The sequence below is a fragment of the Pezoporus occidentalis genome, unplaced genomic scaffold (assembly GCF_034315485.1).
Source record: "Pezoporus occidentalis ecotype Australia unplaced genomic scaffold, CSIRO_AGI_Poc_V1 ctg165, whole genome shotgun sequence".
NCBI classification, from domain to species: domain Eukaryota; kingdom Metazoa; phylum Chordata; class Aves; order Psittaciformes; family Psittacidae; genus Pezoporus; species Pezoporus occidentalis.
Window position 1 is genome coordinate 990,012 of NW_026913477.1, and position 23,705 is coordinate 1,013,716.

General features: G+C 41.2%; 1 protein-coding gene across 14 annotated transcripts in view; it reads right to left on the reverse strand.

The window, feature by feature from the left end:
* Nucleotides 1–23,705, reverse strand: part of IL1RAPL2 (interleukin 1 receptor accessory protein like 2) — a 388,687-nt gene that overhangs the window by 95,174 nt on the left and 269,808 nt on the right. For all 14 annotated transcript variants that reach the window (XM_062613304.1, XM_062613301.1, XM_062613307.1 and 11 more), the window contains one exon: nt 11,393–11,467. In XM_062613304.1, coding sequence (XP_062469288.1) covers nt 11,393–11,467 — 75 coding nt within the window. The remainder of the gene's footprint in view (nt 1–11,392; nt 11,468–23,705) is intronic.

Consider the following 23,705-nt stretch of genomic DNA (forward strand, 5'->3'; position numbering starts at 1 on the left):
GGTCAAACCCAAAACAACTGTTTAAGAAAGTTTTGCTGTTTCTATTAAACCAAGAACAACAGAAAGAAAAAACTCCAAGGTCTCTCAATCAAGAGATTTTTGTAATTTTAATTAATGGAGTCTTAGAAAAAAGATGAATGAAAGCTCTGAAGGGGATTTCAGTCCTTCAGACTGTAAGGTAAATAACTATGGAAGAAGCAGCAAGACAATGATATACACCCATATTTACAACTTAGTTATAGAGAAGCCTTACATCACACAGGAAAAAGATTAATCTGCAAGGTTAGTTTAGCAGAAAAACTGGCGAAACACCTCACTACACAGCTGGCACAGGATATTGTATAAGCCAGGTGTGAATACAAAATTGGCACAGAAAACAAGGTGCCTGCAAATTCCCAGGGAGGACTTACTGGAGTCTCTTCTTAAAAAGCTATTCTAAAATAAGCCAAGACAAGCATGACTTATCCTACATCATGCATTGTAATTTGCTTGTGACTTTATTTTTTCTGAACAGGCAAAACTGTGACACAACCCCCAAATCCTTCCTGAAAATTTAGGTGCTTGAAATCACAAGCTTAAGAGTCTTCTGACCAAAGAGGTGTTTCACAAAAGAGAGGTCAGGCCGTGAAGGGATGTGCTGGATTGTGAGATGATGGGATTTGAAACCCTGAATCTGACAGTAGTATGCTTGCCTGCATCTAACTGCTCAAATGCAAGTGATGCCTTCTCAGAGGAAATATGCCCACAGTGTGAATAACAATTTGATATCTACATACCACTCACTTTGGCAGATGATATTTAGAAAAGCTAAACCACAATCCTAAATAAAAGTGCTTGGTCAATGATCCTTAGTAAAGCAGATTTCTTACTGCATACAGTGCAGTCTCTCTACAATTTAGTTTCCAAAGCGAGTAAAGCATGAAAGGCAGATGCATTCAGATGAAATTAAATCACCAGTATCCACTTCATGTACAAATGAAACTGTTTGCTTACTCTATATGCATTCACTTCATTGGGGCAAATGCTCAAATATTCCAACAAAGCAGTTTTCTGCCTGCGATGTTTGTTAATATCAACAATTTGAACGATAGGCTGCAGAATGTTAGTTATAAATTTAATTTCAAATTCATCAATGCAGACCAGGAAATCATTAAAAGAGTTAACAGTAATGTAATCAGGAAACAGAAAGCTTGATTTGATCAGCCAGCCCAATCAAAGCAGCTTTACTTTTGAAATCCTGCATATTCAGGGCTTAGCAACAAACTATTCAAAATAGTGTGTCAAGTCCAGAAGCATTTATAGAACGTGTTCGAGGAAAGATCCACACAGACAATCTTTCCTTTCACACAGAGGCAAAATTCACAGAATACATTACGAGGCCCTGAGTGACATGGTTTAGTGGTGGTACATTGTCACTCCCAGGCTAACAGTTGGACTTGATAATCTTAAAGGTCCTTCCGACCCAGTTGATTCTATGATTTGCTATTATTTACTTAGCTCACTAGCACTGAAAAGTACACCAACATACCAGTTTTGTTTTGTTTCTAATAAAAATGACTGCAGCTTAAGTATTTAAATTCTCAACTCAAACCACTGAGCTTGATCAGAGAAACATGGAAAATGCTTTCAGTTTGTAAAGAATTAGGTAACACTTGACCAGTAGAGCATGAGGCACCATTTGCAAACTTCAGCACTGAGGTTATAGCAGTGGCATATGGAGTTCACTTACATTTTAGACTCTGCTAGATATAACATGACATTTACTTATGGCTTTTAATTAATGCAGTATGCAAGACTGTCACTGAAATTTGTACTTGAGCAATATAAAACATCGCTCAAAGAATTAAGTGCTTAATCCTATGCTCCTCTGAGCTGAAGTAACTACACACCTGACTGTGCACCAAAGAGATCTCCCTGCATGTTTTCATGACTAATCATATTCATTTGTTCATGGGAATAGGGCCAAGCATTTCAAAATTAATAAGCTTTCCATATAGTGTAAGCAGCTAACAAGAGCATACTCAGTACTAGAAAGTTACAGTCATCATTTAATGTGAGGCTGGTCTGTCAAACTAAAGTGTGTGGTAGAAAACAGTGTGCCTCTGTCGCTTTTCCACAGATTATTCCTTTTTGTATTTTTACTTTCCAGCTGATTAGGGGCACTGACAAGTCATGTAACATGGATCTTCAGTAGGTAATAAAGCTATCTCTTCATTTCAAGACAAATTTTGCTTTGACTCTTTCATTTGGTCTTCATTGGACTGAAATGTCTAACATGAGTACAGTAAATCAACCCAAGTCTAATGGTCAAAGTTCAATTACCCAGTACAAGCTATTTGTTCTGTGGGACAGAAACGAACACAAGGGTATCGAGGATGAAGTTAAAAGCAACATTTATCAAACATGGATTAAATGAAGCAAAGATTCGGTGAGCAGAATTCCATCTTATTTCTTTTGAAGGACTCCGACAGCTTTGATTTTCACAGCCTCTAAGACCATGACATCACGATATTGAAATTTTAAGAAATAAATAATTATGCCATGACTCTTCATTTTCTCCACTGTTGCCTTTGGAACAGATTACAATTTTCTATTATTTTTCAGTGAAGAAGGAAAAATCACAAGAATGGTTAGCTGAGGTTTTAATCTTTGCTGCCCACTGCACTGCAACACTGTGATGCATGACCCTGACCTTTCGCAGCCTGGTATATTTTGACTGTTTGCCCACTCAGCTCCATCCCTACATTTCAGTGAGGCCATAAACAAGAAATGTGGAATGGCATGCCCAGCAAATCACAGAATGCTGAAAAGGTCAAAATAGCAGTGCCGAATGTTTCTACTCTGTAATTTACAGAATATATGAGGCATTTACAGCCTAATAACTCATTCATATGACAAACACTGTAAAGAGAATGTAAAATGGCAGACCATGAATTCCTTCCAGTGACAGTGTTCCTAACAAGCACAGAAAAGGATGCAAACTTTGCCCTGTGGTTCTCTTTTCTGAAACGTTAATATTGCCTGACTTTCAATGAACAAGAGCATATGTCTGTGGACTGTGCAGTCAAAAACTCTGTGTTTGCAGTCAGGCTCAGAATCCAACAGGCAAGGTCCCTGAGGAGAAAGTCCTGGTCAAAGCCTTCCTGATCTGTACTCCTTCTTGCCCTTCTCAGGGCATTTCCCCAGTACGAGGTGATTTTATTGTCATAACATTCCTGGAAACTAGAGAAGTACTTTCTTCACTTCAGAAGAAGAAAGTCCTGGCCAAGGTCCGAACTATAGCAGAACAACCCCCCCACAGCTCTTATTAACAGCCCTGATCCCCTGCTCTCCCCTATGACCATCTCTTGAACATAATTTTTGCAGAAACAAATTGTGTCCATTTGTCAGACACGCATCAAATGCTGTAAATGTAGAAACCAAACAAGACACCCTTTAACCAAGCTCAGCACAGCTGCATGTCTGTGGCAGTTGTAGTGCTAGTTGTACTCGTTAATGACAGCTCAGTCCTAGTGAAGTGCTGAAGATGTTATGCCCTGCACACCCCTATGCACATCACCACCTTCAGAGAAAGCTTTACTGGTGCAAGATGATTTCAGACATTCTTCACTCATAAGCTAGATAATGCCTTTGAACAGCTGTAAGCCAGGGCATAGCTGAGTGTTTCTTCTTTGCTAATATCTTGAAAAAAAAAACCACAACAGATTCATCTCTAGTGTTGCTGTTTCAAACCAAACTGCAAGGACATGTATCTGACAACAATTCATCCATTTTTTTTCTATAGATTCATTTTATCCTCAGAATTATACATAAGATCACTCAAACAGCCACTGAAATTGACGTAATCAATGAACAGTTTATAGAAGAACAAAAAAACGGAAGTGCCAAATCTTCCTTTCTGGCATATCTGTGCCAATCCCATGGATCTCAATGGATGTAACATCCAGGATCAATAGCAAGATTTTGGCCCTGTCTTTCCAGGTCCATTAAGACAAAGAAATAAGCGTGCCAATAAACTGCTCTCTGTTTCACAGATACAAATCTGTATTAGCTATACAAATGCAAAACAAGTGTGGATTTACACCAACTGAACAACAGATCCCAACCTCAAGTCTCTGAAGTACAGCATTTTACCATCATCCCCAGGAGAAGCTGCGATATTACCAACACACCAAATTAGCATCAAAGCATTAATGGTAATACACTTAGGGTATTTAGGGAACTACTTCTAAACAAACGTCAGACAATTTGTCTCTAATATTCCTTGCAGACAAGTACAAAATGATTTTAACAGATGCAGGTCTTGCCTCCTTTCATACAGGCACGTATGGCTGAAATAGCTGTGGAGCTGTATCTGGAGCTGTACCTGGAGCTTCTGCTGCAGAGAAAGGCAGGTCCTAAAGAACAGCCCCTTGATTCCTCTTACTTTCCTAGTAAAAATTGCTCTTTTGTGTATTTCTGTACAGGAACATGAAGCTTTTGGTATTACAGTCTGTACTGTTGGGATGAAAAATTTTCCAGCAGTGAGTCTGGGGTCATTTACACAGCGAGTCTGTAGGCTCTTGAGGAGAAGGGAATAGCGTGTGAGGTTTGATCTCCTGTGGAAAGAAGGGAAAGATGTCCTGGTGTATCTGTGGGAGGAGGTGGGTGTAGTGGAGAGCCCTGGATGGCTGGAAGAAGGTATGGAGGACATACCAGTGAGGGTACCAGCTTGCTCCTCCAGACAGCAACAGTGCATGAGGGACAGGGCTGCGAGATGAGAGTGCAGCGAGGGGACAGCTGGGAATGAAGGGGATTGTTTTTTCCTGTGTTGGGGTGGAGGGGATGCAAACCACACACTTTCTTTGCCTTCAGTCCAACCTCCCCTCTGCTCTGCCATTCAGTGCACACAGACCTAGATCTCTGCTATGCGGGTAGGGGTTATTCAACCCAGACAGAATAAGACAGCAGGATATGATCTGAGGTAAGACTCTTATGCATCGCACCTGCAGGCCTTTCACAACGGAAGAGCAACTGAGTCTCTCCGGACAACCTTCAGTTTCCTGTCTGTACGGTACTCACTTGGATGGTGCACCAAAAGCCACTACTTCACTTAAAATATTATTACTTTTACTAGTATTTACAGACACTTCTGGCAGGAAAAGGAGCTATATCTTCAAAAGTTGGATTCAGAAGGAGAAAAAAAAAATGAAAAGAAAAAAGAAAAGGTACTGCTGATTATTGCTGATTGTGATTGCATTTCCCAAGCAGAACAAACGCAGTGCACATACAGGTAAATATAATCTCCTACCAAGGCTGCTCTTTATCAGATTCTAGTTTCATACATTTATCATTTTGTACTGATGGATCCATTAGGTGAAATCAAAGCTGAGATCCTAGTTAATTATCTCAATTAGAGCTTTTTATTTTTGGAAGACACAAAGAAGGAGGGATCTACATCAAAACCATCAGGCATTCTCGGAGAATGGGCAAAGAGAATGGGAAATTCCCCTTCTTTTCACCCTAAGAGAAGGGACATCCAATTTGATGGTCAACAGTACCTATACAAGGTATTCCCAGGAAAATCCTCCAGAATCTAATCAGGTGATCAGCTTTCAGCAGAGTCAGTCTAAACATGCTCTGTGGTGACTCTGGCACCAGCTGCGAAAGCCCAGCATAACTGTGCTCTTATCTTGCTCACACTGCACTCTCAGAACTCCTTGAAGATGTGTATCTGGGCTGCCACCACATTTCACACAGAGTAACAAGAGCTCCAACTCTCAACAGAAAAGCAGGGAAAAAAATAATAATAATAAAAAAAAAAATCTAAAATTTGCAGCTCTGTCTCCTCCTTGCCCTCTAAGGATTAATTTCATCCTCCACAAACATCCATTCTTGCCCTCAGCTTCACCTTTTTCCCAGTTCAGCCTCTTTGCTCACTCAGAGCCCATCTGTGTCAGGTCACCTCTGATTCCTCAAGGTTTGTCTCTTCTGTGCTGCCCCAGCTGAGCAGAGAGAGCAGAAGCAGTGCAGGGAGAGAGGGCTACTGCCCTCCAACAGGTGCAAAGCTCTGGATTTGGCCAAACTCACAGAAACCCAGATCTTGATCTGAGATCCCCTGCTAAGCCCTAGGCTGGAGAACGCCTGGTGGGAACTGAGGGAAAGAAAGGCAGGATAGCATGTAGCTACCAGCATTTAAAATACCTGTTTTTCATTATGTACCTGCTACAATCTTGAGCAGCTGTCATCTGTGATCATTTAAGCAAAGAGCAAATGGAAAGGCAGTGCACAACACTTGGAGGCCTGACCATGGGAGTGTGTGTGAGTGCTCTTTCCACACTGCAGACACACTAATGAGAATTCCTCCCCAGGTTTTCAATAACTTGCTCTGTTAGAATTACTTTCAAATTTTCTGTATTGCTCTTTGTCCAAGAACACCACCCTATTCAGAGGTTTATCAAATACCTGTATCTTGAAATACAAAGAAAGCATGATGTGATCAGCAAGTCAGTAATGACAGACACTGCTGGACTGTCTCAAACAGACAGGCTTGGTATGAAATGGATGTCTCCAAAATACCTTCCAGATTTTTTTTAATCATTATTATTTATTTTTAAAAGAAGAGGGATCTAAATAAAAACTAGACCGTGACCAATGAATGTAGTATCCTAAAGCTGTCAGGAAGTGCATGCATTTTCACTCTCAAATGACTTCTTCCAGCCTGTGCTTCAAATACAAAGGGCCTTCCCCCCCCCCCTTTTTTAAACTATTTTTTTCAATTCCCACACCTGTCAGCAGATGGAACATGGCCTATTCCCTTGTGCTTGTTTTACAGTAGCTGTATTGATCTGCTTAATAACTACTCCCAGTGAACTGCACTGTTAAATCTCTTAGAAACAAGATCTTTCTGAACAGGTCAGCTATCAGCAAAAATGACAATCCTCACAGACTATGTGTTTTCTTTCCTCAGAATCTTTAGAAGCAGAGAAACTACATGATAAGAGTTAAACCCCTTAAAATTTTCTCTGTTCAGTAAAAGAATTAACAGATGTTTCTCACTTGTTTTCCAAGACTCTTGCTACATTGAGTAAGTGCCTGAAAACAAAACGAGTACATAATCGAAAAGCAAATGATACATTAATGACGTATTCAATTAATATGGACTCAAACATGCAAACACTCATTCCAGTCTCGACTAACTCATTCGTAAGGAAAACATTAACTGTAACACACGCTGCAAGAATTGACAGACAGACTTGGCTTCTATTTTGATACTGTATTTTCAGCCTTTTTTGATGCTTTGTGACCAGACAAGTGTAAAACAGCAGCCATGGCGCACACTGGATGATGCTGGGAGAAGTTTATACAGAGGCTAGCTACTAGCTACAGCTCCTGCAACATCCTTACAGAACTCTGTCCAGCCAAGAATCAGCAGAGCACAGATGTGCTTCCTGTCTTCCGCAACTGCTTATGCCCCTTCCATGCTGCTTTTACACCAGCTGAGGGCTGGCAGTGCAAAAACTCACAGCAACCTATCTGATGCCACTGATCAGATTTTGGCTTTTTCATGCTTCCAGAAATGTGCAAAGGAGTCAGTTCAGAGAAGAAACCTACCCTGTAATCACATAATCAAAGCACAAATGACTGGTTAGTTTTCTTTCCATGGCCTCAAAGCACTAGGAGTGAACAAAGTTAGCTGGAGAAGAATTTTTAAAAGTGTATTAAGAAATCAGCAGAGTGTTGTTATCTTGAGACCTACAGCACAGCATGCTTCCCCCTTACTGCAGAACAGCTGGACAGGGAAATAGATAGCACATCTTTAAAATTTAACGCACCACACAGAGCCTAGAGACTTTTGAGGTTTTGATCTTTACTTCCCTAAATCACCTAAGGAGTTTTCTAACCTCAGGGATTTGCCATGAACAATCCATGCACATGCTTAGGTTTACACCGTCAATCAAAGCAACTGCAAGTTCCTGCTCTAAAAAGACTCGGGGTCTTTGAACAACTACTTTGAACCACAGCGGTATGAGCTTTTATAAATTCATGTTCAGAGCTTTGCATGGGAGACAGTCACAATTTACTAACAGAGTCTGTAGTAGAGTGTTATGGCTCAAAACTCTTGAAATGAAGTATTAAGGGCCTTCTGCTAAAGCCACATAATCTCCTGGGCAGAAGACTTGTATGCATTTTGGCTCATACTAACACATTTGATTTTGAGGTTACAAAGACAACTCAGAGATATCTTTTTTTCAGGAAGAACATGAGACTGTTAGATCAATGTCATATCTTTGCAAAACTACATAAAGAATAGTATGAATAAATATTACTTGTTAAAACCAAGATACAGTAAGATTAAATGTGCCGCATCCTGTGCTATCAAGGACCATTGCTACACTGACCCCAAAGCAAAGAGCTGAAAACTAAATAAAAGGGTGTTTTGTTTTTATGACAAGGAAGCAGCAAATGAACAATTAAAAAAAAAACAAAAAACTGTCATTATTTTCTAGGTCGGCCCAGAGATGAAGTGATTATCTGACCTGGTAAAGCATCCAAGACAGTGAAATTGTTTTGGACTTTTTCTCTAGTCCTCTGGGATGCTCTTCTGTCCTCCTCTCAACCTTCCTCTCTCTGGCTCTGTTTCTCCAGCACAAGCAAATAGAGAAAAAAAGGAAAAAAGCAAATTCCAGTTTCTGCTTCTCTCTGCCCTTGACAGGTTGGTTTTGATCTCTGTCACATTCCAAGGGAAACAGAAAAAGCAAAAAGTACATTCATGTTCCTAAAGAACAAGGCAGGCTCTGGACCATGTTTGAAGCCTGAAGGAGCTCTTTTATCCACTGTCAATAAGAATTGTGCATGTCTATTTTCATTTGAGTCTTCTTATAAAAGCTGAGAGCCAAAAGGTGAATACTGAAGTCTGCAACGAGGTCAAATAAGCTGCTAAATAGTTAGGCCACTGCTTAGAGTTTTGGCAAGATTTTGCACTGCATTGTGCTAATTATTAAGGATAAAGATAGCAAATAATTATTAATCTCCTCTGCTTACAGAGCAAAGAGAGCTATTTAAAGATTAGTTTTCTAATAGAAATCTAAAATAATCTCTGAAGAACAAGCAGATGGATTAAAGTCCATTTGTTTTTTAGTGTAGTGGAATGTTCATATGTGTAGAACCTCCGATAAAGCTTTTTTTGTATATTGGGCGATTTGACTTTATGGGCTAAAGACCCTGTAAGACATGGAAACTGTGCTTTGGTTTGTAATCAAATCCTGCAGAATGTCTCCTGTTCAAAGCTCCTAGGAGAGCTTTCAAAAAAGCATTCCAGCAGATGACCTAACATATAACTTTCTTCTCCATTCCTTTGCTGCAGTTGAGTGATTCACTTTCCTGCAAAGCTCTAGTACGTGGGGAGGCTCTGAGCATATTGCAGGGGTCAGCACAGCCCCCAGCCCCAAGTGCAGGTGGCATCCACAAGATGAAGGGACTCCCTGAGAATTTTCTAGCTCTGTTTGCCATTTAAAATCAGGAGGGAAATCAATTCCCTTTACTGTATGTTAAAGAAATATGTTCAGGTTCTTTCATGGCATTAATCTTTTACACATAATATGAATATGGTTTAGTGGCAATAACCAAACCCATTAACATATCAGAAAAGATGCATCATATATAAATTCCCTGATCTTAGGGGACATCTAATGGATTACATTCCAGCATATAAAGATGCAAGATTTATATTTCCCTCTAGAGATATTCCAAAATCCTATTACCAAGACCCATCTCCTCCAAGGAGAGGAAGGGATTTGTTTGTTTTAATTTCACTTCTTTTTTAAATCAAACCTCAGTCACAACAGAGTGCTTTTATGCAGGAAAAAAATATAAATAAAAAGAAGAAATCACTGCAAAAAACAACAGAGTCCCGATGGAACAGGTGAACTTTGGAGAGAAAACAGAAGATGGAATAAAAATACAGGAAACAGATGTATACTCTTTGAGCGCCTTTATTACACAGATGTATGCAGGGACAGTTTGCTCCCAAACGAAATCACTGGAAAGTTGACTGTTAAGCAACTGAATTCAGCCTTTTGGGCTAATCCAAATTTCAGTGAGCATGCTTTGCTACTAATTCTGGCTTTTGACTATGGCTTCAGACCTGTTTTGTGTTTTCCTCTTCTAAGGCCAATTTCTGCTCAGCTACAGAAACACGAGGCCGGTGAGTGGAACCTGACTACACACATGTATGCCTGTCTGCAGAACTCATCTGGCACTGGCCCCTTCTCACATCCACAGCTGTCTTTCCTGTACAAGCCCTTACAGACTCCCAAGTCAATTCACATACACGAGAAAGTTACTCTTTAAGACTAGCTAAAGTCACATATGATTCATACGTTCACCACAATTCAAGGATCACATTCATGAATACAAGCTCCATTTCTACATACTTTCAGAGCATCTTAAGCACTTCACTGAAATTGTTAGGCACCTGTTTTAAGCATGTGCCTTTGTACTCGGCTCATGTAGGACCCCGTAGGGTTTCACAAACAGCTTTACCACAATGTTAACAGCCCACTTAAAATGCTTCATTCTGAACTTGCTTGACTTCAAACACCATTCCATCACTGAATCCTAACCAGCTTTCGTATAAAAGGAAAATGAGAGTCAGACTCAAAAACAAAAAAATGCCACAGCTTCAGCACAGAGTAAATAATACACATCTGCAGCACACCTCTTGCCATTTAAGTTCAGGGCACCACAGTCCTCAACAGCAACTTCAATTCTGCCTCTCCAAATGAGAGATCTACTTTCAAGGAACTGAAAGAAAACCTCTGGAACTTCAAAGCTGAGCAGTTCTTTCAGCACCAAGGTGCACCGCAGTTCCTCAAGGTTAGCAGAACTCTCCAACATTAGAGTTTCTCAACATTAGAGAAAATACAGGCTGCCAGGTGAGACTGGAGATGTACATTCACAGAAGAATATAAAACAGGAGTGAGAAAAGCACACAAAAGCCCTTTCTGATAAACATTCAGAACAACCTGAAAATGCACCAAAAAAAAGTTTTACATCAACTTTTAAAGGAATTAGCACTTCTTTTATGAGGATATTTGTCTTAGATAGGGTGAACACCAACTGATCAATACAGCACCAATGTAGACATACATTATCAATCGTGTATTAACAAGAGCAGCAGCACTTTGTATTTAATACCCATTGTAACCAATTAGTACTGCCATCCCCTGATGTTACAGAAGTTCATTCCCTTAAATTGCCATGGAAGTAATTTCTACAGTTATAAATGAGAAGCTGCAAATTGATTTGCATGTAATAACAGTATCACTAAACCTTTCTTACCACGTTCAATTTTCCCCATCTGCTACCAGAGTGGAAGTTTAGGATCTATTTATCCCAGAAGGGGACTTACCCAGCTGGACATCTATAACAGTTGGCTGGTTCTCCATGGGGAACAATGGCTTTGGAGGTTTGTCCGTGAGTAAAGCTAGAAAAGAAAATGAGAAACTGTAATTGAAAAATTGAGACCAATGACTGCAAAAGAAAAGCTCTCTCACATAAGCAATCAAACGTTTGGACACTTGATGGCATATAAACTTACATTAAATAATACAGCTGTTACACTGCCAATGAGTTACCACTTTGCTAGGGGCTGTGGTGGCCCCACTGACTACAAAGAAATGAGTTATTCAAAGAACTACATTTTTAAAACATCAAAACAAACTCCATCTCTCACTTTTAATCTACATATAACTACATCAAACATTTTAGATTCTCACCTTGCAAAGTTAACAATTAATTTGAAATGCCAATCAAATATACTTCAGTGTGACCAGTCCCAAAACAGTATTTAGATGCTCAAAGAAAACTTGCATGTACGACCCCAGGAGCTTCACACCTAGCCTACACTCCCACCCACCCACGTGGGGCACCTGGGCCTCTTCTCAAAGCCTGAGAGCAGACCCTGCCTTGTGTGACCCAGAAGGGTTCCCCTGAGAGCAGGAAACTGAGAGCACCTGGTTCTGACAGGTGACTGCTCTAGTCAGTACGACAGCCACAGACATACAACAGGCTTTGTGACCTGCTTTGAGAGCTCAGTGACAGACAGCGCAAATAGGTTTTGTGAGTTGAGGCTAGCTTGACATAAATGACTGAGTATTCCTGGAGATCGGAATAACTGGTTTTAATTAAATACAGCATGTTGCACCACATGAAATTAAACTTTTCAAACTTACTTCAAAGCCTTTTCAGTTGAAATTCAGCACCTGAAATTACTTGATCTGTTTGCAAAAATGAACTTGCATTTTTCAACAGAAGGCTAAAGCAAAATTGCTCTGATATCCTCAGAAGCCTCAGCATTTTGACAGGAAACAAGTCTACTCAGAGGTTCATTTGCTCAAGCTGATGCTGCCCATGGCTGGGGCACCAGGTCTTCCTGAACCAAGCACAGGGAGCTTAAGCTCTGCAAGCTTTTAGCCTGCTTCCAAGCCAGGCTAGCACGCAGGGGAGACACCCCAGCCTGCTTCACCATGAGTCAATGGTCCAACACACCTTCCCCAAGGCTTTAAAACAAGCTGGCTGAGTGGCTGAAGCAGAGGTGCAGCAGTCCCACCTCTGATTCACATTAGTTTCACTAATGTGGCTTTGATAACCTGCTATCAAATGACAGCTGTGTAAAATCAGAGATAGCCAAATCATGCTGCTACCAAAAAACCCCATAAAAATCATAAGCCTACAAAACATTTTTATATCTACAGAAAAGAACAGAGATTGTATTACAGAAGATGTACTGAGATATAACTGTTTGATTCTGCTTTACAGTTAATACTGTTTTTTAACTCCTTAAGCAGCGATTGCCAGCACAATCCACTTCCTCAGTACCATGTAAATGAAAATGTGGTTCCTTCCATGCTTTACTTACCACAAAACAGGCATTTTGGTAACAAGCCAGCTGCTAGCATCTCAGATCAACATCATGCGTGTTTGTAAGAATTCCTTGTAACAGTTTACCCACAAGGACAACACAAGCAACCTCTGCAGTGATTTCAACAGCATAAGAACCACAAGCAGGACTCAGAATGAAAGATAAATGAGAAATTCTGTTAATGAGAATTCAGCACTTCAAATACGCTCATATAGGGCAAAGTCACAAGACTGACCCAGAAGTAATATCAAGGCTACCTGTACAACTGCATTACTTGGGGATTAGCCCATGAGCAGAAAATTTCTGCACCTAAGTCATCTGAATGTCATTAGAGAATAAGACAAAAGTGCTGCCAAACCTACATATGTAATCACAGTCTAACTACTTGCTTTTTAAAGAGTTTCAATCCTAACCAAAGCTGAAAACTTCTGAGTTTTGGGCATCAAACCCAAGGGACTTTGGAACACATTCACCGATGATTTTTTTAAGCAATGTATGCTTTTAAATATCAATTTAGAAATCTTCCAGCAAAAAACTTTCCAGATACTTATTCATAAAATTCCACTGCATCCAAAGGCAGACAGATACCTCTTTGTCCAACTTCTCCACAAATTCCACCCTAATTCAAACAGTTTTTCGCATGAAGGTCACTCCTGTCTCCAGCAAAGCTCATTCCCAACACTGCAGGAAAAAAGTACATTCTCCAGGAAGTCCCAATACACTGATAGCCAGAACATTTGGTAAGTGGAAACATGAGAGCAAGAGTACATTTTCTGTTCAACAACTATAAGAGCTCTGCTTTTCTTACACTCCAATTCCTCACATGAAAATGCCCTGTCAATAAATAGTAAGTTAGCAAGAACCAAGAGCCACTAGACTAGAATTACATTAGCTGAACTGTAACCTGCTGCCATCGAGAAGATGAACCTCTTCATATGTATTGCTTGTCATTTCCTTTCAACTCATCACAGAAAATTAGAGGTAGCATCATCTGGCGCCGACATCTGCTGAGGGAGAACCTCATCACTAGAGTCACAACCTGACAATATTGCTTTTCTGCAATTTTGGGTTTGGTTTCTTTATTGGGGTTGGTTTCTTTACTGGCTTTTATACTGTCTAGGCACAATTCCTCATAATGCCTGCCAGAAGGAGACAGGAAAAGGAAGTATTACAGAGGTTTTAAAACTTTAACAATGTCCTTAACTGCTCCTGTGCAACTGAGGTCAGTGACTGCTTCAAGGAAAGAGCCAAAAATTTTAGAAAATGCATTTTGGCCTAGGAATTACACAATTGAGAGTTCTTAGAAGGCAACACGTTGGCCTGTATCTAAATGCAAGAGTACCCCACGTGCTCAGCACAGAGAGAAGGGCTACTGCTAGAGACATGCAGCTGTTTGCTGCAGCTTCCACACAAGCCTGCTGCAAAATGTGCTGGAGAGAGTGGAAAGGTCCCAGGGGCCACAAAGGGGTTTGGGGATTCAATAATCGTAACAACAGAATCAGGCCCTTTGTTCAAACTAGGTCAGAACAAGCTACAGTCTCACTGACCCTTTCCAGGACTCCTTCAGGAGACATTAGGATGTGTTTAAAGGGGAATCCCAAGCCCCCCTAAACCTTGCATCCCAGCTGAACGTGCTCCCTTGTACTTTATGAAGAGCTTAAACAGAATTTCACGTTCTGGTATATTACCAACACTTTTTTTAAGGCTTTTGTTGCTACCTTTAGTTTTTTATTGTATTGTAACTTTTCATCTTTGGTACTAAGTTTTACTCCATGCGCATTGTAGGTCATGGAGAAAACTTGCTGGGGTAGCTGCATCCATGCTGTGCCAGTGTGCTCAGGCTTTCCTTGTTTAATGTGCTTTTCATATCTCATTCCCACCCATACCCCTTGCAACCCAATGTGATCATGTCTCCCCCCCTTTCTCTTAGCTTTACTTGCAGTGTCTGGTTGTTTTCTAAATATGCTTCTGTATGTCGCATTTTAAATGGTTATATTTTGCCATATTGTTCTTGGAGAGCAATCATTATAATGAACTGGCAGCCTGTGAGAGCTCTTTACACAGGCACTGAAATGGGCCAAAGAGATTTTGAGTCTAGAAGGCAATCAACTGCTGACTCTTCAATGTCATCCGTGTTTACAGAAAACAAAAGCCACTTATTTTAGAGGTCAGACATCAGATCACTTATTCTATGAAATTTGTGTTTCATACTTCTTGAACAGGAAGCCAGTACAAGATATTCTCAGCTATGATTTCTTTCATGATCTCTGGGCTTAACAGAAGTCCACAAACAACCTTTATTCAGCCTCCCATTCCTCCAAGAGAAATGTCCTTAACTGTCAGAACAAATCATCAGAACAAAAAATCAGTTTTACAGGTGTGTGGCACCATTTCCAGCCTCGCTAGAAGCAGAAGCAGACAGAAAAATTAATGCTGTTACTGTATCAACCTGTCTTTAATAAAGGTGATAGTATTAGGCACTCTCTTCTAATTCTTAATTTAATTTCCAACAAAACCACTTGAAATTAAACCACGGCAAACACTCTATTATTAAAGGTACAGAAGCACGTCTGCAAAGAAATGTGACTAGATCTCAGTGTCACAGGCCACCGCCCCTCCCTGTTCCTTCAGGCCCCTTGGAACATGCCATGCTCCTAGGCTGCTCTGAGCAACAATACTTAAATGGAGAAGCCATTAGAACAAGGACTACATTAATTCCCAAAACCAATAATTCCTCCTGCCACATCAGCAGACCTGCTTTTGCAAGATACAAAGTCTGTCAATGCAGTACACTAAGAGTTTCTATACCTTTACTTTCCATTAAAGGATTTCATTCCATGAACAGGCTGGGACAGGTTTGGTTGCATTTGTTTATGCCACTTTTCCTCCAGTCCTTCAGCTACATCTCTGACCTTCTGCCAACTAAACTGAAGGTCAACCATTTTTTGTAATTGAGAGATGGAAGAAGATAACATGACAACCACTTTGCAAGGAAGGGAAGAACAGTTTAGAACAGCAACACTGACGTTACAAATGGAAGAACCTAACCCTCTCCTGAGCATGACCATCAGCCCAAGATGAGATTGTTCAAAAGTACTAACGCTTGAATGCGGCCATCAAACACCACACACCTGCATACAAACTGTATCAGACAAGCCACTGTCCCCTGAGGGTTACAAAATACACAACGTAAAAGCTTCAGATGCATCTCAAGCTTCTGAGCTTTGTCCCAGGGTTACCACTGGGCATGCTACCTGGGACACTGATCAAAGTCACAGGTGCTGGATAACAAGCTGGAAAGATACTTCTTTATCCAGATGCACCTGGCAATACACATGCCTCCTGTAACAGCCTGGCAGACACAGCCAGAGGCTGTTCTGCAGCCAGACTCTTGAAATGCCTTTTCTGCCTATGCTTACATTCACCCCCTTAGAAAGTAAAACCCAAACTTCAAATCAATAACCAAGTTGCTGTGATTTCAACAACACTTGTCATGTGTTTTTTTTCCAGAAGAGATTTAAAGCATTGTGTTGTACAAATCAATAGACTAATCTGATGCTCTGCAACTGCTCACCCAGGTGCGTCTTCTTTCCCAGGACACATGATACTTACAGTCTCCCTCTTCCATAGGCACAAGGAATATGTTGTCCCAGAAGTGCCTCAGAAAAGCAGAGAAGAGACCTACAAAAGATTCGGTCCCTCCAATTAGTTACACAGTCAGCAGACAAGGGAGAGCACGACTTGCTGCACAGGGCAGTGTTTAGCTACCCACAGGACCTACTGAAGAGGAAGAAAACAGTCCTGAAGGAGCAGCTCCTGCTTCTAAGTGCCAATGCAGCATAAGAGCTTAGATGCTTGTTTTTTCTCTCCACATCCTCACTGTTTCAAAAACGTCCCATTCCATATTCAAACACATATCTGACACACTAATGAGCTCTCCTGAAAAAGCACAAAGCAGTTGTAAACAAATTGCCATAGGTTATCATTACTTAGGGAAAGCAATGATAACCACGTAGAAGAACTACCAGGCATCTCAGTAAACACCAGTTCCTTCACAGTTTATTTGACACAGTTCTATTTCCCTCCACTGTTTCCTACCTTGCCTCTGCAGCAGCCTGACAGTACTGTCCCCACTCCAGTCAGGCTTCTCTTATGGCAGTCACGGTGAAAGGCAAACAGTGCCAAGCTGTTGCTACAATGAACACAAGTCTTTTACCACAACTTCTGAGTGACAAAGCTAAACACAGCTTCTGAATTTAGTGCAGATCCCCTTCCTCTGTGCCATGCAAAGACGTACTCAAGCCAATACGTATCACCTGTGCTCCAAGTACCTGAGTTGCTGCCACTGTTAAGCCAGTCAAGACTAGGGTCATGCATGGAATTCCAGCTGATTATGATTAGATGGCACTCTTTCTTGTGACTCAGAACAGCTGAAGGGTTTTCCAAAACAGGTAACTCCTAAGAGAGGTGAAAAGCAGTAGGCTAAAAAAGTTAGCTTGCATTTGGCTAACAACTGGTCAAATGCTGGGGAAGTGCTTTCTTCTTCTTTCTTGTGGTAAGTACCCAAAGTGCATTTGCTCTTCTATAATTTTGTTATTGATGTACCTCCTGGACATTTGTTCATGTAATTTGCAATGATGAAAGGAAGAAGCATCCAAATATGAAGCAGAATGCAGGGAATCTAACAAAATTGGTTCAAATCTTCTATGAGACAATTAATGACAACCTACTTCCTTCAGTCAAAGGATCTGGCATTTTCCCCCCATTAATTAACATAAAGCCTCTAGTATCATTCAATCAAGAATCTGGCTAACCTTTTGACAGCAGAACTGATCTGTTTGAATAGCATCCTCTGGGGCAAATAGCAGTACGCCAAATCCTTCATCTGAAACTAGCTCATTTCCAAAGTTAAGCTTTTGTTCACTCCTAGTTCAAATACACATGCTTCCAGGCATGACTTAGATCTTGGCATCTCAAAATCTTGGCAGTGACATTGCAACTTTCACACCATAGATGAAGATGGAACTAACTGCATGCAAAACGCTGTATCAGTCCTTTAACCAGAGGGTACACGTTGCTAAGAGAAGCTCAGCATTATACCTTTAAAAATCATGTACCTAAATCCCTTTGGCTCTTCTGAAATCCCAGCTTGTGCCAGCAGACTTGTCAATGGCTGACAGTAAAATGCTTCAGGGCTGACCTGCTACTGCTTTATTTTTAATGTTGATGCTTACACCTAAGCAAATGCGTGAGCCAATTGTGCAGATGTAAATGTAAATGTGACAGCTATAGTCTTGGCTGCCAGGGACTGAACTGTGCACTTGCAGAGTTAAAAGCCTGTCTGAAGAGTAAGGGTTCCCCCCTGGATGTATAATAAGTATACTTTATGGACTGAGCCTCTAACACATTCACCTGCAAGTCCACCTCCAGATCAGAACAATTACTTTTCATTTTCTTGGCACAGATGTAAATTACCACACCGGGTAAAAAGCAGTGGAAATCCACATAAAGCAACTAATTCATAAAAATAAAAACTTTGTGAGACTGCTCCCCGATGAGCTGTATTGTAGGAGGTTTTACCCGTCAGTCAAAACATTCTTCAGCATTTGGCTACTGGGCTGCCTTTCCTTCACCACAGAATCAAGCTGACAGAATGACTGCACCTCCATCCATCATTTGCTTCAACAGAAACCAAGCCATTGTAACCAAACGTTGTCAAAGGATAAGTGTCTCCGCCTTGAAAATAAACACTGAACACTTATTCTCAATAAACCGAAACTCAGAACTTGTATAGAAGCCAGGAGTCACTAGCCAGTGACAAAGAGTTTTTCTCTATTTATTACTATTTGAGCAGGAAAAGCACCTTTTGGGACAATGGGGTGAAAAGATACAGCAACTGGATGCCTCCTCCTCTGCCACCATCACCATCAATATAACTTTTTGAAAACTACCTAGGATGGAGAGTGCCTTAATGCACTGTTTGGTCTGCCTCTGTGGGCAACTTTCTGCAAGAAGGAGTGCAGCATTTTTATATTAGCAGTAAATAATTGGAATTCATCACATGCATTCTTTTTATGACATAGAAAGGACAACACAACCACAGCTTTAAGGAAGATGCTGTGTCCATGCTGAAATGCAGTTCACAAGGGACAAGAATCCTGAGGCACTCAAATGCTCTTGGATCATTACTGGCTTTGATTCTAACCCATTAAGTCCTCAATGATTTGGAACAGCCCCATGTTTGAGAGGTCATACTACTGGCACCAAGAAGAAGCTGGCCATGACTGCAGTCCCCATGACTTTTGGACCTGTCAAAATTCTAAACACAAGCTGTGTCTGTCCTGTTCTTGGCACCTGCTCCAACAGTTCATGCTGCAGGCATGACCTTGCAGCCCATGGTAACTGTTTAGAACTAGTAAGAGCAGCTGGCAATGCCAGGCATGAAACCATTGCTGAACAAGTCTTGCTGATGGTCTTCTCACCTAAGATGTCCTCAACTACTTCGCTACTGCACACAGGATGCTATCACAGTGCATGGAGATAGCCAAACTGCTTTGGAGAAAAGAGCAGGAGCACCAGATACTAGGTGAACTCTGCTGAATTCATGGAAATGTTAAGAAAAGTAGAACTGAACTAGATTTTGGCATTTGGATCTTCCAGGTTTCAAATTTGTGCAGGACCTTCTTCCCATTTCTTACAAGGCAATAAAGTCATGTAGCACTGAAATGGTAAGATTCTGGTGGAACTTCTGCAACAGAAAATGACTGAAGACGACTCTGGTGAAGTGGAATAGAAACAATAGCACAGATTGCACATTACTGAAGCACAGATGGCAAAATCCCACAAGGTGCCCATCACAAAGTAATTACAACAGGCTGAACACTTAACACTACTGCAGCATACATGTTAAACACCAGTGGCAGCTGACTGTTACGCATCTCCTGATGTGAAACACTTGGTGACACGAATGGTATGGATTACTATCGGTACTGTCACTAGAGTCATTGCGAGGTGGATGCTGGAAAGTAGAAGAGTTCAGTGCTAGCAGGGCTCTTGCTGTACTGATGCTATCCAGTTTCCTCACTCGTATGGTTGCCAACACACCTTTCTTTTCACTGCATTTGTAAATTTCATAGATTGGATTACATTATGCATGATCATTTTATTCCTTTCCTATATGTGGATCATACAGCTTTCTTTTATGAAACAGGCGTGAGTTTCATCTGAAGTAGAGGAGAAAAAAAAAAAGTGTAATAAATTGTTACCAAATATAAATTGCATTTCCCTGCAATATAATTCAGGAAAATCTCAAATGGAGTGTGCTTTATTTAATGATCTGAGTGTATTTAACACAAAGGACACATCATTTCATCTGCACTCAAAATGTTTCTCTTGGACTCTGAGCAGAAATAAGATGCTTGAAATTACCCTCTTTTTCAAGGAGATCTGCAAAGAACATTTTATGACATTTTACGTTTTGGCTTTTTCAATTCTCTTTTCTTTCTCTCTTATAAAAAAGTAAAGAAGTGGTGACAGATGAAGCCAGATCCCATCATCCATCCTGAAGGGACAGCTGGAGACTTTGCATGCAAATGAAAGCTATCATTCTTGTCAACCTAAAGCCAGAGTACCAAAAGCTTAAAGTCCTCAACCAATTCATAGTCCATGATCAATTTGCCTGCTCATGCACAGTGAACTACTGCCCCACAGCACAATCCCAGTAACATGAATTATCATGGAGTTGATTTTATGCAATGTTTTAATAAAACCCAAAGCAATCCATTATTCCCTGAAACTAAAATCCTTGTATTAAATATAGATCATAGAAACATAGAATGGTTTGGGTTGGAAAAGACTTTAAGATTATCTAGTTCCAACCCACCTGCCACGGGCAGACATATCTCCACCTTAGACTATGTTGCCCAAGGCTCTGTCCAACCTGGCCTTGAACACTGCCAAGGATGGAGCATTCACCACTTCCCTGGGCAACCCATTCCAGTGCCTCACCACCATCACAGTAAAGAATTTCTTCCTTATATCTAACCTGAACCTCCCCTGTTTCAGTTTGAAACCATTCCCCCTTGTACTATCACTAGAGTCCCTAATGAAGAATCCCACCCCAGCATTCTTGTAGGCCCCCTTCAGATACTGGAAGGCTGCTATGAGGTCTCCTCACAGCTTCTCTTCTCCAGGCTGAACAGCCCCAACTTTCTCAGCCTGTCTTTATACAGGAGGTGCTCCAGTCCCTTGATCATTCTTGTGGCCCTCCTCTGGACTTGCTCCAACAGTTCCATGTCCTTCTTATGTTGAAGACACCAGAACTGCACACAATACTTCAAGTGAGGTCTCACAAGAGCAGAGTAGAGGGGCAGGATCACCTCCTTCCACCCGCTGGTGTCACGCTCCTTTTGATGCAGCCCTGCACACAGCTGGTTTCTAGGCTGCAAGCACACACTGAAACTGGCTCATGTTCATTTTCTCATCAACCAACACCCCAAGTCCTTCTCCAAAGGACTGCTCTGAATCTCTTCTCTGCCCAACCTGTAGCTGTGCCTGGGATTACCCCAACCCAGGTGTAGGACCTTGCACTTGGCTTGGTTGAACTTCATGAGGTTGGCATCAGCCCACCTCTCAGGCATGTCGAGGTCCCTCTGGATGGCATTCCTTCCCTCCAGTGTATCAACTGAACCACACAACTTGGTGTCGTTGGCAAACTTGCTGGGGGAGCACTCAATCCCACTGTCCATGTAGCGACAAAGATGTTGAACAGGATCAGTTCCAACACCAATCCCTGAGGGACACCACTCGTTACTGGTCTCTAATTGGACACTGAGCCATTGACCACAACTCTCTGTATGCGGCCAGCCAGCCAGTTCTTTATCCATCAGGTGGTCCATCTGATGTCTCTCCAGTTTAGAGACAAGGATGTCATGTGGGACAGTCTTGAACACTTTGCACAAGTCCAGGTAGATGACACCAACTGCTCCTACCCCTGTCCATCAGTTCCATAGCCCCATCACAGAAGGCCACCAAATTGGTCAGGCAGGATTTGCCCTTAGTGAAGCCATGCTGGCTCTCACCAAGCACCTTGTTGTTTTTCATGTGCCTTAGCAGAGTTTCCAGGAGAATCCACTCCCAAGATTTGGGCAGGCACAGAGGAGAGACTGACTGGTCCCACGTCCTCCATTTCCCCTTCTTGAAGAAGTGGGTTATATTTCCCTTTTTCCAGTTGTCAGGAACTTTACCTAACTGCCATGATTAGTGAGTCAAAAGAGAATTATTGTAGACGATGGATGCCAGCTGAACTAAACACCTATGGTACTACTAGGCAAAACTATGGATGCTCTTTTGAGGGCTTGGCAAAGCCATCTCCAAGCTCAGTAGCTGCCTCCAGCCAGTGCACACCACAACATTGTGAAGGAGGAGCTGGTGTCATTTTGCCACCACTCCTGGTTTGCTGTTTCAGGTAGCTGCAGGGCTGCCTTGTGCCCTGAGGTAGCCTCCAGTCAAAACCTTTGCTACAGACCAAACATTGCTCTGCAGTTTTTCTAAGAATAAGACAGAGCCACTGAAGATCAACATTAAAAATGTATTTTACCTGAAGTCTCAAAGGCAGTGGAAACCATTTAAAACTTGTACTTTGGCCGTGATTAGATGTTACACAGTGTAACAGCTTTGATGTTCAGCAGGACCATTACAATTTCAAAGCTGCCATACCACAAACAACTTTTAGATGGAATTTCAATTGGAATTTTCTTAGATTAATGACATTCATACATAAGAAACATGGATCTTCTGTTAAGTCATCTCTTGCCAATTGATTTTGCTCCACAGGGGGTTAATGAGTATGTTTCACCTTGCCCTATCCAGCCTATTAATCCTGATACATTCTTTGGATTAACACCCTGGCTTCCAAAGCTTGCTATGATGATCAAAAATGTTACAGTACTTGACAAGGAAAACCTTTTCATAAAACGTTCATGCAAAATTTATGTAGATTCTTTCTCCCTAATTTGTCTTCAAAACCTGTAGCCAGGTTTAGCTATTGCTTTTTTTTTTTCATTTTAGCACTGAAGTTTTGAATTGTATTATTCACTAAGCATATGTAGCATTGTTGAGAAAAAAACTGGGCTGAATCATGTCATTATTGGTTGCATGAGCAGGAAAATGAATATAAGCAGGCATAAGATAACCATGTAAAGAAATGGAGAAAAAAAACCAACAAAAACACCACGGAAAGAGCCAAAAACATGAAGCCGAGAGAGGAGAGGGCGAGGAGCCCATCTTGTTTTCATCAACAGTGAACAATGACATCAATATGCTGACCAAATAGCAGGATACTCTGCCTGCCCCTGCCTGAACTACTTGCACATACACAGAATCCTGGGGAGGGGGCTCCGTTCTCCTGCAATTTCTCCATCCTACTGCCAGGACAGAAATCCCCACTGCTCTTACTCTTCATCCACTGGGACACTGTTGATGAAACAACTCAAAACAGAGATCACTCTCTTTGGCTTCTATATTTCTCTGCTGTTCTCAGAGGACCATTCATTACTCAGTTTTTAGGTTTTCTGCTGGTTTTTCCCAGCAGCCAGATATAAGTTTTGTACCAGGAATGTGATTTCTGAGAAATTTTTCATGAAATTGTGTCAGCTTGTTGTAATGAACCTGCTTGACACTTCATTTTCCTGTTGAAAGTGTCTTCTGTTTGTCATGTGTTGAAGCAATTTAAGATTTTGCTTTGACATTTTTAACAAGAGAACAAGACAATTCAATCTGTTCTAGGTAGTAACTGCCATTA